At 45.4% G+C, this 15563-nt stretch overlaps 1 protein-coding gene across 1 annotated transcript in view; it reads right to left on the reverse strand.

Moving 5' to 3' along the window:
• The window catches only part of RAB3GAP2 (RAB3 GTPase activating non-catalytic protein subunit 2), a 2371691-nt gene that overhangs the window by 1329603 nt on the left and 1026525 nt on the right, over positions 1 to 15563 (reverse strand). Inside the window, exon 19 of the mRNA XM_069608591.1 lies at positions 3492 to 3619. Within this exon, the coding sequence (XP_069464692.1) occupies positions 3492 to 3619 (128 nt within the window). The remainder of the gene's footprint in view (positions 1 to 3491; positions 3620 to 15563) is intronic.

Raw genomic sequence — 15563 nt, forward strand, 5'->3', positions numbered from 1 at the left:
CCCTCTCTTCCTGAGCACCCTGGGTGTCAATGTGGAAGTGTTCTGCCGCTCTGGACGGCACTTCATTCAAAAGAGGCTGATTATCGACAGGGGAGTTGATAACTGGGGGTTCTTTATCTACCGGGGAATCTAGCCTGTAGGTTTCTGGGTTGTCCTCCTCCTCCTCTCTGTCCTCGTCATCCCCATAGTAGCCTGTCCCAGTTTGTTCTTCCAACATGCCCAAATCTGGATCCTCATAAAGGGATGGATCTCCCTGATATTGAGAATAGGGCTGTATACTGAAGGGGTCTGAAGTAGGAGCTTCAACCCCGGACTTCTTACTTGGGGGTATAGGATCCTTAGAGCCTGAGGGAGTTGACCCGTCGGGGGTAAAAGAGAGAAAGTGTTCAGGGTTTTTGGCGTAGAAATCTGCCAATGATGACATCCTTGACATGACTCTGTCTAGGTCATCAGTAGACCACACTCTTGAACTGGGAATGATTCTTTCTTGAAGGCCTTTCCCTGTCTTATCTAGACTAGACCTACTGGTTTGAACCGGGGTCTTTGGGATAACAGAAGACCGAGACTTGTCCATCGGTTTAAGTGGGTAGAAAGTTTTTGAGGTGTGGAAGTAGGCTGAGACTGCTTCTTCTGTTGTTTTTCACCTTCCCTGTGAGTGGAATAGTGTTTACCCTGTTTTTTCGCCCCTCCGCAGACTTTCGACGCCTAGCGCCGAGGTTCGGGGGTAGTGTCCCTATCTCTGTATAGTGGAGGTTGGGGCTCGGGAGCAGCGTTGCACGGCCTGTTGACGCTGACTCCTGGAGTGCGGACTGGGGATAGAGGTCGGTTTCGTCTTCTGACGATCGAACCTCTGTTACCTTGGGGAGCGAGGCACTTCTGGCAACAGTGGATGGTTGCCTGGAGTCATGCGGCGATCTAGATCGATAACGCCCAGAGGACACCAAATCGGACCGTTCTGTATGTGCCTCTTTTCGAGTACTCGGCGTGCGCGTCAAGTCTCAGTTGGACTTCATGTGTTTTGTGGAAGTGCTGTGGGTAGCGCTTGTGTCGTCGGGGGTCTCCCCCATAGCCGGCCTGCCGGACGACATTCCGAGGTCGGGGACTTGCGCTTGGCTGTCAGTTGACGCCACGTTGCCCTCGCCGTCCGAAAGCATGGCGTTGCTGAAGGCGCCCTCCGCTGCCATGGCCTCTTGACGCCTGGCGTGGTGGGCCCAGCGCTTAATCAAACGGTCCTTGAGTGTCTTTGGTTTGAACCTACTACATGCTCTGCAGTTAGCCTCGGGGTGGTCCCTCGGTAAGCAGAGATTGCACGTGCCGTGCCTGTCAACCCAAGGGTACTTGCGGTTGCACTTGGGGCAAAATTGGAAAGGGGTACCCTCCATACGCACCTTGTGGCAGCGGGCTAATAAGTGTAGGAATATATAAGAATGTACCTATATACCAAAAGAGTGTAGAGTATGTCCACCCCCCGCACTCTCCCTACTTGCAGGGCCGAGGCCAGAGGCCTTCAGAGGTCCAAATCCGTCGTGCAGCTGTCCACAGTCAATTCTTTCTCCGTGCCGGCATCGAGTGTGGATGTTCGGTGACTCGACGTTGGGGTGGAGAAATGGGGAAATGTAACAATATTTTAGCAAAAGTATGGCTAAGGCCAGGGAACTCCGCGGTATGCTTCCGATCAGTATGGCGGAAAAAAACAATCTGAGGGTCTTAGACGCGTGAGGGATCATAGGTGCAGTGGACGTCACACTAGGGATAGTATTACTGACACGCCCTGTGTCGACGCCCATTTTCGGGTTTCGAAAAACAAAGTAATACTCCGCAGCTTCCACTAGATGTCGGCCTATGCACAGCATGTGATCTAAGCAAGTTCAACAAGCCTCAGAAATGATGTTTCCAAACTTCTCACTGTTATGTTGGATGGATTGTGGAGAAAGGGGATCAATGGGTCATATATGGTGGCAGAACTAGACTATCCATCTGGCAGTCCTTTTTATCCTTTGTTGCTAATGCTTACTGATCCAGAGGTTCAATATGGTTGGTGAGCTGTATTAGCAGAAGTTATCTTCTTTGACAATCTAGGAATTCCAGATTTCTTTTTTTTTATCACCCATCCTGTTAAGAACTGGTTTAAGGGGAGTCATGAAACAAACACAAAAGAGAAGACGAGTTGGAACAATTTGGAAGGAACACACTCTGTCTAGGTAAGGACAATCAGGCTTTCCTAACCACCATAAAATCTGTTACAAAATAACCTGGAAACAAACAAAATAATTTTGGGAGGGGGAACAAGACCATGGTAAGGAGACTACTGTGAAATCAGAGAGCTGAGGGTTGAGGAGTCAAGAGGAATCACAGGCAAATTCCAGGAACCCCACCCTAGCTCTCCTTATTGGCTATATCCACTGGCATATCTGATCACAAGACTTTACACCGGAGGGAGCCATGAGGTACAGGGCACCGAAAGTCCTGCTCCTTGATTAGACCAAGAAGGATAGTTGAGGTCACCCTAAAGATTGCAACACCAGGAAGGGGTGAGGCAACTCCCTCTTGAACTACATGAGACTACAGGAACTGGAACATTTACTCCATCTGCCAGGGAGATCTAAGAACCCGTAACCCGCAGAACCAACAACTTGGCAAGGGGATGGTCTCTGGGGGAAAGAGAGCCAACCCAACTTAGGAGGGAACTATGCTGCATATTGTTTTCTTTGGGAAGATCCAATTTTCATTTGAGTTGCCCATAGTTGTAACAAAACCCCAAATAAAGATAGGTAACAATCCCCTATGGGTTTGGCGTCCCTCCATGGTCCTAGGAGGAAACCTGCAACAGCACCAGTATGAACCGATACAGGTATTGGAGTCTAGAACTAAACAGTGTAGTCTAATAAAATAGTTTTTAAGCAAGCATCTTTTAACATCTTTGCAGAGATAATTGGAGTATCTCTTTGTTGGATAACTGCACAAGATTTCCTTTGTTAGGCCTAGAACGTTCTTTAAAATCCTACTAGACCTGCAGGTTTACCTACTCAACCTAAAATAAATTAACTTGAATGGGTAACAAAGAAATGTTAGTAGCGCTTTTTGTAAAATGTTGTATGCCACCATAAATTCATATTTGGTGCACCCAGAAGCCAGCCACGTATTATGACACTTATTTCACATTTACTGAAAACAGGGTTTGGTTGCAGTAAAGCAGGATAATGTATCCCAGAATGTTATCGTACTCACAAGCAAGGTCAAATACCATGCAAATAAAAACTCCTCAACTATGCTAATGGTTGAGTAGATTTTGCAAGTTCTGTTGTTTATGCATTCAACAGGAGAGGTGCCTGGCCCCTGGATTTTCAGTACCTTTATTTTGTAAAACCTAGTACATAGATTGAGTTTTGCTTAAAACATCAATCACTCCCTTCACGTTAATATAACAACAAATCAAAACTTCCCATTTGCACTAAAACAATTCCTACAAGGCTTGAACAACAGTTACTTACATCATCAGAGACAGATGTTCTCAACAGTGCATCGGCTGAATTCAGTTGGCTCACAGACTCGTAGAGGTGTAAAAGCTTAAGATTGTGTGTGCATAGTTGAAGTAGCCCTTCATCTACACTCTCGAGCTCTAGAGAAAAACGATAAAACATCTTTATATTAATTGTGATCATGTGGCTGTTTATTGTAATGCTACAGGTGGGAAAAACTAATTTCTCTGCACTTCAAACAGACAGTCCAGCAAATAAGGTGCACCAAAATAACATTGCATGCCTAAAGCAGGAATTGAGGATGCAGTGCATAGATAGTTTTCATCCTTCCTATCTGAAGGACATCAGTCTGACCACCACAGCTCAGCTGCATTTGGCGCCCGACAGGCATCCAATTTGTCAAATAACCTTTTCATTTGTACATTGAATCTCTCAGAGTTATCCGTAGCTTATCAGGAAAGGATGACCACAAGTATGTATCTAACACTCAATTATATTGTATAGTGTTACAGAGAGGACGTTGGTTACTTGAAGGTCTGGCTCCATGCCATTGAGGATTGGATGATCAAGCATTACCTTGAGTTGAATCCATCAATTGGTCCTTTCCACAGCATTGGTGCAACCCTGGCTATGAGACTTGCCCTTTAATGAGATGATTTCACCTGCCAAGCCTTTGGAATTGATTATATAATCAGCCCCTAGAGCCTTAAAATAATGTGCACCTGGTTGAAGGCTTTAAACAATGCATAATGAGGGAAGTCAAAAACGTCACTTAAAATAGAATTGTTTAATCATGTTAGAAATATACATATCGCAACTACTTGAGCACTTTACTGAAAGCTTTCAAATTCATGCATCCTCCTGGACTACCAATCCAAATTGGAGAAATGTATACTTTAGAATATATGTACACACTGAAATGCTTACAATACAATCAGGGTACAGTTAAAACCTCTAAATTACCATGTACTCTGGGGATTGCAAACATCCCACACTAGGCTTCCTTCTCAAATCCAGATCCAATTCTGAACATAGACAGTGGGGTATCAAAATTAAGATTCCATGAGCAGGATCTAAAACCAGCTCTTGGGTATCGGGTATGACCCAGCAGGCAGAATCTACCCGGGGAGGAACCAGGAGCTACGCATTATGCTTTAAATGTCTTCTAGATGTTTCGAATGCGTTATACACATTCCCAGGTACACAATCCATGCCATTTGGGAGGCCTTTGCTAAGCTACCTTCGACTCTCTAAGGGTTAGACGCTTCTCCAGGCAGAGAGTCGGGGGTAGATCTAAGTACTCTACAGGTGCCTCCCTCTAGAATGGCCTCCCTGAGCCTCTCAAACTTGAACCGGACCACCTGAAGTTCTGGAAGCAGCTGAAATCATTCCTCTTCTCCTCTGCTTTCTCTCTCTCCCTCCCCTATTGACCTACCTGTCTGCTGTACCGACTGGTTGCTTGGCTACCCTCGGAGTCTCACTGGGTACCAGGCTCTTTCTTGATCAGTCTCCCTTGCACTTTGCACTACCTGCAGGCCTACCACACACTTAGGGGCTGTAACTGAACCCCTACAGTGCCATGTTCTCCTTGCACTCCCCAGAGACGTGTTGCACTTACTCAGAGCATTGCTGCCCTGTTTTCCCCTGCACTCTCCCTTGCACTCGACCCTCCCTTTCCCCTTGCACTTCTCATTCTTGCACTTGCACAATCTGAATGACACAAGACCTAGGAAGATCGTTTGTTTTGTCCTCCCTCTGTCGTCCCTCCCTTGTCTTGGTGCGCCTAGAAACACTTGCGTACAGGCGCAATATGAATCACATATCATATCTCAATGGGAAATCCGGAAAACCTGATGTTAGAAAAGATGTTCTTTTTGCTGCTTTTCTTCCATAGACATCTGTGGAACCCCCAAATTTCGTCTGCAGTTTTGTACCTGCCCTGACTTCTGAAGGCATGTGAAACCTTTTTACTTCACTTGCCTTGCTAACCTCTTCTATTTTGGGGGCACCAGTCAGTCCCTATGGATATCAGTGCAGGAGGAATCGGTTCTCCATTGTGAAATTCTCGGTTTTACCCTGCACTTTGCACCTTACAGTGCAGTGGGGATAATTTGTGTTCCTATAACTCTTTTGTTAGTAACTTTGTGGTTACTTGCATGATGTGTCCAAGACGAGCTAGTGATAGTTATTTTTTTAACATTTTATTCTTGTGTGAAATTTTGCATTTTCATGCTTAATGCATTTTGGAGTATGATATACTATAAAATGGCTGTGCCACAACATTTTTGCATGTACGTTGGGCATCTTGTATTTTGGCCACCTACCTGCAGCCTCAGGGATGGATTTGCCATATATGGTAAACCCTTACAGCTTTACTGAGCAAGGTGCTGGTGTGTGTTTGTGGCCGTATGCAGGAGTTGGGACTGTCTGATCCCAGTCCACACCCATGGCAAAAAATTTCTAGATGGGAAGTAGTAGTGGCCGTAGACTGCACATTATTGGACAGCCCCTGCCAGTTTGAAGGTTCCGATTCTTGCCATTGGTGGGCTTGGGGGCGAATGGAGCTCAAATCCCAGATAAAATAAGGAATGTTGCAGCCGTTCATCAGATTGTCGTTAGGGCCAAGACACTTACAAAGATGATGAGCATACCGCTGAAGACCTGGAACTTGCCATTGTCGCCAACCGGCATTGTCTTGTTTAAAGGCCCTGGCAAACCCCTGCTCCTTTGCTGATTTCCAGAGGGTATTGATTGTGCTTCGACCCCTCAGTGGTGGAAGGAACTAGTCTCAACCCCTGTTTGAGGATCCTGCCATTAGAAGCCTTTGGAAGCGCTGCAGACCATCCTGTGGGCTGACCAGTTTACTGGGGGGGGGGGGGAGGGGTACCTTACTGCATCTGTCACCAAACCTAGTTCTGACCTTGCACTCTGCACTGCCTAGACACGTGAATTAAGAAGATCCCCTTGCAGTTGCAGCTCTCCAGCACAAAGAGGGGCCTTACAGAACTAGCTACTTTGTTTACAACATGAGGGTCGACGTCAGCCATTTCTTTGCAACGGACATCGCTGATCTCCACTTGCATCATGTCCTGGGGTTTCTCTGAGGCCGTTGACAACATGGTGGTACTCTTTCAGCATGCAAGGAACCGTCTTGCCAGAGCGCGGAATCGCGGACTAGCCTAGAGTGACCTTTGCACCAGGGTCCCAAGACACTGAATATTGGGGGAAGGCAGCGATTTCCGCAGCTTCTAAAGTGATCCCTGAGTGACACAGAGTACAGGGGGGTTATTAAACAAACCCATTCCTACCCCCCCACCAAAGTACACAGGGTTAAACAGGCGTAAAGACTGCACCCTATCTCTCTATTGCCTGACCATGATTGGCAGGGTACTGGCTGGGCTTCTCAAAGCGGATTAGATTGGGAGAGGTTCTCCCAAGACCTCTGCAGTCAATGGTCTTCAACTTTTAAACACTGACAACTGCCTGTTGGCTTTGGCATGGACGGTTCTCATCGGCTGCCAGGACTCCCTAAGGTGAAACAGGGCTGCCAGAGAGGCCAGTCCCGCAAGGAGAAAAGCCCCAGAAGGGGAAAAATCGTTTTTTCTGAGGCTGGATGTGGTACAGATACTGGACTGGTGATGCTTGAGGCCAGTGAAGTTAAAGGTAAGTTGCTGAGACTTCCCAAGTCATGCCCTGCAGCGTGAACAAAGCTGTATCCCAGCAGCTGTCCAGAAGGAGGGAAAAGGCAGAGAATTCCCTCATGTAGACACTGCAGCGGAGTGGACCAGGTTAACAGCAGCTGTACAGAAAGGAGAGAAGGCAGTGGAGGAGAATAGGAGCGAGGACTGCTCCGACAGGAATCAGAGCGGAACAGTAGAGGAACCACGGAGAAGTGCGAAGAGAGCAACACGCGTTACAGGCCAACAAAGTGGCAACGCAAGGAGCCAGCATTGTGTTCTGTTGTATTTGTTCATGGATGCAGATGCCCCTCCTCCACTTGCGTATGATGTACGCCTTGCGTTGCAGCCATCTTCAGGTTGGCCGGTATACATCCAAGAGGACAGCAAGCACCATTTAATGGTTGGCTACCGCATCACCTCGCCGAGGATTCTGCGATGTACGGTTTGCCTTCCACTGATGCCAGAAGGACCATAAGGGACCTAACAAAATGTTGTTAGCTAGTCATTTAAACGTTTTTAGTGTCACCTATTTGCAGCCAACCACGTTCTGATTTCCGAGAAAGATTCATAATGCGCCACCAGACAGACTAAACTGCGTCACGGTGCAAATCTCAGCTGAGGACAGATAGAGGAACCAAAAAGATGAATCACATTAGCAGAATACATGCATCATAAGGGCCTTCTGAAATGATAGATATTGATCCATCATATGTAAAGCAATAGGCAAGGAAGAGCGGGTGATTAAGTCCACTCGTATACACTATCTTGCCAGACAGAGCTTTCAACTGTTGTATCCCTGTACAGATTTAGTATTTTTTTGTTCCAGGTAGACCTTTAAAATATGGCATACTTCCTAAACGTCATTCTTGAATGTTTTCAGTTGCAGTGATCCAACTAACATTGCCTTGTCTGTCAATGGTAAATGTCACCCAGCAGAAAACTAAACAGAATAATTGGACTAAGTAAATAAGAATATGTTTTCCTCACAGATGTGCATAGATGCCTTTTCCCCCACATGCAGGAATGGAGAAGCAGACTTCCACCAAAACAAATTTCTCATTGTTTACCAATCATCTAACACAGGTTTTGGGTCTCCTTTAGGCCCAAGCCCCTGTGTCCTCCAACTATCTGTTTTAGGGACCTTTTTGTCATGCGCATGCTACAGCACATGGGCCTAGCGAATGGCATTACAGCCAGAGTGCTGATGTTGTGCTTCCACCTGGATGGGCTCTTAGGGTTTACAGCAGCAAGCTCTCACATGTTGCAACGCGCTGGTCCGCATCTCCACAACCATGCACCATGGATGCACTTTAACCTGTACCCACCAGCACCTCCATGCCCTGGACCTCTCCCCCTCACTTATCTCTTCTTACTAACCTAGGAGTCTTCGATGCACATCAGTCACAGCAACTGCTCCTGGCATACTTGGTCACCGCCGCTGACTTAACCTGTGTTTCCGTTCTGCATTTCCTTTGCACTCGGCTCCACTAAAACAGCTGCTTCTGGCATACGTGGCTGTCCTTCTCTTGTTGGCAACACTGATCAAACACTTTCTGCTCTTGTTCTCAGAACGTTTGTCATGTATAACACGAATGATTGTGGTTGAGAGCCAGGCCTTCACAATAGGCATGTTCTGTGTCTGAGTCTTTGTACAGGGTTCAATGTCCATGCCCTGGGAGCTATAAGCCACCACAGTCCTCCTCTGTTTGTGGCCTTACTTGCTGTGAAGGGGAGGGTCATTTGGTTTTCCTCTTTTCCCTATTTCCACAGATTTGACCCTTGCTTGGTCTGTGCCATTCTGAGCCCCAAGCAAACTCCTTTTGCTGATCTAGAACTGTCTTGAGTAGTTGCGTTATCCTCCGGAAATTACCATTCTGGGGATCCTGTAGACCAGAAACCAAAAGTCAATTTCTTGTTTCCTCAGCCCCACTACTCAACAGCAGCCCTCTCTATGTTCTTCACCACAGCTTCCATAAGATGTGTGTGAGGTCTATTCGTACAAGGTTCCTGCAGGCGGTTCCTCCCTATGGGGAAACTATACTAAGATATGGAGCTGCACAGGTGTTTTAACCGTAATGTCATTGTTACCTGTAGACTTCCGGTGAATCTGTCCGTAACACGTATTAGTAAGAGATCACGTTGGCGTCAGCAAGATGCTGACACAAATCAGTGGGACAAGCACCCAACATGTGTTCAAGCATTATAGGGAATTCACACAACCACCCATTTAAACTTAATTCCAGTCACTTTATGTTTTGCTTTTCAAATGTGCACGGTAATCTTCTTTACAGCCCCAACACACAATGATCAGAAATTATTCACACTATACACTTTTAGCTAAAATGTAAAATGGCTCGTTATATCCGTTTATTATCAAATCAGCATACACTTCCCTTTCGTATGGGAGCGTGAAAGACAGCATTGGCACTACCATCTTATCAAACAGCTGCTGGCATCTCTATTCAAAACAATCCTTGAAGCACTGAACACTAGCATAGGCGAGAAAAATATGTTTTCTAAGGGAAGAATACAGACAGTGTCCATTAAATGCAGATCTCAATTAAGAAGACAAATGTCCATAGCTGCACTGGGCTCACCCAGAATGCATTTCACACAGGCTCCATATTTTAGTAAAAAACGTTACATTTCAAAAGCATTACGCTTAGATTTCCCAACTTACATTATCTGCCTTCTGGAAAATGTTCCCTGTACACCGATTTTGAGTTTTCCCTAACATTTTCAAAAGAGCTTCACTTGTCCAAAAAACACAGCTTTTGCTCAGTTCAATCCAACTCTTCAATTGTTAACCCCTACTATCTAAGATCATCACTTATACAAAATATGGCTTCCCAAAATTCAGGCTACCTTACCTCCCTATGGGGCTTCTGAACTTTCCCTACAAAATTGTGGCATACCAAGTTCAATGCAACAGTTCCTGTTTGCGGGACCCAGTCTTCCTGACAGTGTTGGTAAGTATTTGGAAAGGTCAGAACTGGGACTGGTAAAAGAACAGTATCATATTCAATTAAATATTGTGATTGGAATAATATCAATGGTGGATAATTGTGTTCATGAGTGGTTTTAATTCATCTCTAATAACATAACACAAATAATATGATTTTTCTCAATAGAATTTGTTTAGTGTTATGTGCATTGGACAGATTAATCATATATTTGGAAAGGTCCCTGGTGGATTAGTGGATCCGTTGCATGCGCAGACCCCCCAGTGTTTTGCGTCCCGACGGACCCATATTTTCTCCAGTGGCTCTCTCTACTTCCCATTCTCCTAGTGGCCCTGCGCTGGCTCTCCCTGGCGTGGATGTCGCTCTGGAGCACTGCAAGGTTTTATTTCTTATGTGGGCGATGTCTGACTCAATGTTTCTTCGAATCTTTTGAGATAGGTCAGGCTGACAATCTCATCACTTTAGATTGGCAACAATAAGAGAAACACTGGTGAGCATTTCTATCAAGAGACATGGTAGGATTGAAGAGTCTGCATGCAAGCATTCTGGCACAAGGGGGGTCAACCTTAGGTGTAGGGCTGGATCACAATGGCTCCCTGGTAGCTCCCCCCATGCTGAGAGGGGTTCCCATCCCCTCGTGACAAGGCTCTCTCTCTCTCTCTCTCTCTCGCTATCTCTCTCTCTCTTTCCAGAGTCTGAAGATGGAGGCTGAAAAAGGAGTCTGATTAATTGCAGAACTTGGTGTGCTGCTTGGATTGCTTACATTTGGTGGTTTGATTTTGAAGTTTCTCGAGCTCCACCGGACAAGATCTGTCCTTTTCTTTGCTTTGCTTTCCATTTGAGTCTCTTGCGCTTCTTTATATCCATACTGCTTGACTTTTTAAATGTTGATCACAATTTGCTGAAGTCTCTAGGTTTGAAGTCCAGACATGTAGATAAACATGCACAAGTTTTGAGAGGGGAGCTAGAGACATTTTAACAATTGTAGGAGCCTTGGTTCCTATCTTACTTCCTGCTTCTCCAGTTCCAAGGGATGCCACATCTTGCTGCCCTTAATACTGGGAAACTGTGGCCATCAATTCAGCTTTAGTTAGGCCACTACATTATATTTTTCTAGCTTTAAAAGGCATTTTCAGATCATCTGCCTGGATGATTTTCAATGTACTTTCAGCAATGTCCAGAAGATGCTTTTGTCCTACTGTCCTACACCAAACACTATGTTAGGTTTGAGTTTCGCGTAATCGTTTCCTAGGTTCTGTTAACGAGCCTCCACCACTGCTGGCAGGTGGATTGATTATTTGTTTTGCACTATTTATTCATTTATTTGTAATTTCATGGTCTACCTTCCCCTGTCCCCACCATGTTGCCCTGTGAGCGCTTTGAAACAGTTGATGCTAATTGTTTAAGCGCCTTACAAGTGACCAATAGATAAATAAATAGATAAATAAATAAATACATGTTTAGAGTTTTACTTTCTGTAGTTGAGTTGTCAAGGTTGGAAGTTGCAATATTTGTTATATCACAGTCTCACTCATTGAATAACTTTCTGCTCTGTGGTAACTTTTCCTTATTGTCCCTTACGTACATTCAGAATCCCAGTCTAATGATTCAGGCTGCTAAGGGTTTGGGTGAAGGACCCACCTCTCCGACTGGGAGAGTAGATCCACTTCTCCTCAGAAGGTACCAGGGAGGGCAGATGGACATGTGCAGCAACTCTGGGTAACACGTCCTATGGGTCCAGTACATAGTGATCAAGAAAAATGTGGTCCCGAAATAGGTACAGCCTCCTGAGAACCAGATGAAAGATGGGGGACTGTGGGAATGCATAAAGGAGGCAGAACATCCACACCACTGTCAATGAGTCCCCCAGAGCTCACGTCCAAGGAAATTCCCTGGAGCAGAATAACTCACACTTCCTGTTCACACTGGTAGCTAAAGAAGATATCAACTTGAGGAGCCCTCACCCCTGTTGGAGATGATTTACTCCAGAACTTCCTGGCTGAGCTCCACCCTGTAGGAGCCAAAGTGCTTAAGGCATCCGCTGTGACATTAACTTTTCCGTAAAGATAGCTAGCCGTCCGGGAGATGCTGTTCTCCAAGGCCCAGAACATCAATTGCATTGCTTCTCTACAAAGCAGTAAGGATCCCAAATCACCTAGTTTGTTGAGGTAGTGCATAGATCAGCACGCATGTCCCTTTCACACAGTGGGGGAAGGTGACAAAGGCCAGCTTGATCACCCTTCGATACAACAAATTGATGTGCTCCTGAGACTGAGGGAGACCTCAGTCCACTTACAGTTACGTCCAACAAGTGAGCACCCCAACTTGCCAGGGATGCATCACCTGATGCCAAGGGTGATGGAACAACAAGCTTTTCAGCAGGATGACCCTCAGGGACCACTACTCAAGGTCTCAAGCAACTCCAGTTGACACTTGCAGCAGATCTGACACCACTGGCAACAGAGTAGCCACTGAAGTGACCTCATACATAGCCGAGCTGCCGGGACCACCAAAATGCAGGCGGTCATGCACCCAGCAGACACAGAAAGGAACTTGCCCCTGGGATTGGAGGACATGTGCCATCTGGGAGATGTACACAACTCGGTTCTCGGGCGGAAAGGCTCTGCCCAGCCAGGTGTTGTCAGGAATTCAGCTCGACAGCCTTGGCGGAAATGGAGAATGAGTCATTCAAGATACCAGCAATGGAACCCAAGATGGCGGCTTATCAGCGCTATTGCCACAAGACGATAACCGTTCTAGATTTTTACATCATGGCAACCGCGTCTGCCCATTCTACATCTTCCTCTCTAAGGTTGGGCAAGACGCGTCGCTTCTGTTCGCTTCACCTCGCTATTTGCGCTGGTGCCTTTTCTAGCATTCTGCTGTACAACCGTTGAGACTTCTCTAAGCCTCTTCTCCTCTATTCTGAGCCCTGCGCACTCTATCTGAGCTCTGCCTCGACTTATTCTACCTTTTCCTTACCTTCTGTATTTCCCTGTTACTCTTCTTGCTTTCCTGCCCCTTTTCTAAGCACAGGATCAGGATTCAAACCTGTGTTGCACCGCATTGCCTTGCTTTAAAGAGAAACGTGTTGCCTGTGGGCTACATTGACCCACTGAACAGAATTTCTCCAACCCAAGTGGCGCTTCAGCAGAAAGAGCAAAATGGTTGTGCTGGTTCCAGTGAACACCATGGCCTCAAAACTGCGTTTTGCAGCGACAAAAAGATGGCTGAACCATCTTGCCAAGCACATATTGGGCAGGATGGAACAAGGGGGCACACTGAGGATGCTTGCCAGTTTGTTCTTACATATACAAAAGAAATAGAGTGAAAAAGCAGCACTGCTTTGCTGAAAGCCCAAATTCCACATTGAAAAAGGAAGCATTTCACCTTTAAAAATGATGCTGCTCTGACGCTATTTTCAGCTGTTCTTCCTCAAACTACTGTTATTAATAAGACCCTGCCATCTCCATTCATATCCCCATTGTGCTTCAGCAAAACCAAGCATGACCACTGAATGACAGGCTCTGTCAAACCAAATCTGAGAAACTTTTACCTGCACGGGAAGCACGTTCATTTTTGGGTTACAAAGTGTCAAAGATCAGTAGTTCAAAGAAACTCCAGCTATCTGGGCTATGTCAATTTCAGTGCATCTGTACTTCAAATAAACTACTGCCCACAAGAAAATAACTATGGCTGCAAAACAGTGTGGGAATCCAGATGGAAAGTCAAATCGAATTTAAAAGGCAAAGTGCTAGCAGCCTGCACCACATGTGTAAAATGGGCTTTGCAAACTAAACAAAAAAATGCCTGTTTTAAAGAAAAGTAAAATGTTGAGTATAAGCTTGTCTGTGCCTAGTAATGTGAAGGGGTTGGCTGCTGGGAAAAACATTTGGGCTGTCTATTCAACAGGCTTGTTTTTTTTTGATTCAGGACCAAATAAAAGAAAATAAAGGTTTTAAACTCCATTGGCTAGATTGTGCAAGCTTTCAAAAACAGGTTATTCCAGTTGGCAGAGCTAAGGCTTACCCCAAGAAAGGGAACCACCATAAACTCTCAGTAGATACTAACACCTCCGTGATAATAACTAGGTTGGACAGAATCTGGTCTGGGCTGAACCCTCTGACAATGGAACTCCCAGGACAAGGAAGTGTGAAGTGGGCAAGGGGCAATAAACCTTTAATCAAGCTGGGAAACCGCCACCTTACTCTGGAGGAAATTACAGTCGGTGGTAGCTGAAGAAAAAAAAATGGTCCTGTGACGGACAAAGGACTGCCATTTGCTTCCAAAGACTATTTATTAATAAAAATGTAAAGATGTTTATCTCTGTAGCAGGACTTTGTAAAAAGGCGAACATTTTGCAGTTTAAATGTGATTCTGTGGTTTATAATCTGAGACATTGTAGAATTCACTGACACCTTGGGAAAAGAAATGGCAAAGAATTAGGTATTATAAGGAAAGTATCCATGATGCCATTGCGAATTTCAATACTTACCTCCTTTATGATAATCCACACACATGTATAAAGTTACAGAATTTTAGGCCGAATCTTTCATACTCAAAATTCAAAAAAGTATTAGACGCGCGAAACAATGTCTCACAGATTTTAGAGTTGGAGTGGAATGGTCTGCATAAAATATGTAACCTGTTTATGTAAGTTGCTAAGAGACTTCCACTGTATAAATGTACCATTTGTGGCAAAATCGGATTTTAGCTAAAGTAACTGTGGGAGGTTTTTGAACATTGTAAAACGCAAATCATAAATCTGACATTCTACCTTGAAATCCAACCAGTTGAGAGCGAGGCGGGGACTAGCATCCCTGACCAATCCAGTCAGTTAGAGGAGTGCTTAGTTAAGCCTGCCCAGCTATATACTTTGATGATGTCACTTTGCATTATAAATAAGAGTCCCTGACAAGACTCTAGACACACACTCTTCCTGAAGTTCCTGCGCTGCGTTCCTGATCTGCTCCAGCCATCTTGCTGATTCCAACTACAAGGCCTAAGCATTGCTGATCCTATTCCCAGCAAGGCCATTGATCCAGAATCAACTCACTAATCTCCCATTAAAAAGGGGAAAGCTGTGGTACCTTTTGCATCCTGAAATCAGGCTGGCTTGCTGCCCACTACCTTCATGCCCACTGAAATTCTGCCATTCAGCTGTCCTTTGACAGGAGAATTACCATCCAGTGATCCGAATTGTCCAGCTGTACGCTACTCGGTGACCATACCTTGCCCAGCTGTCTTTTTCCAGGCACGCCAGCCATGTGGTGACCCGACCCTGTTGACTGTCCAAAAATCCCAAAAATATAAAGTGGACTGTGAGTATAATCCCTACCCCTTAGAAATACATAGCCTATCTTGTCTTGCCTTTGTCTTTATCCCACTCTCTAAGCAATCCCATCTTACCCCGATACCTTGTTGAAACTGTCATAATCATC

The sequence above is a fragment of the Ambystoma mexicanum genome, chromosome 4q (genome assembly GCF_040938575.1).
Source record: "Ambystoma mexicanum isolate Mex_15411 chromosome 4q, UKY_AmexF1_1, whole genome shotgun sequence".
NCBI classification, from domain to species: Eukaryota; Metazoa; Chordata; class Amphibia; order Caudata; family Ambystomatidae; genus Ambystoma; species Ambystoma mexicanum.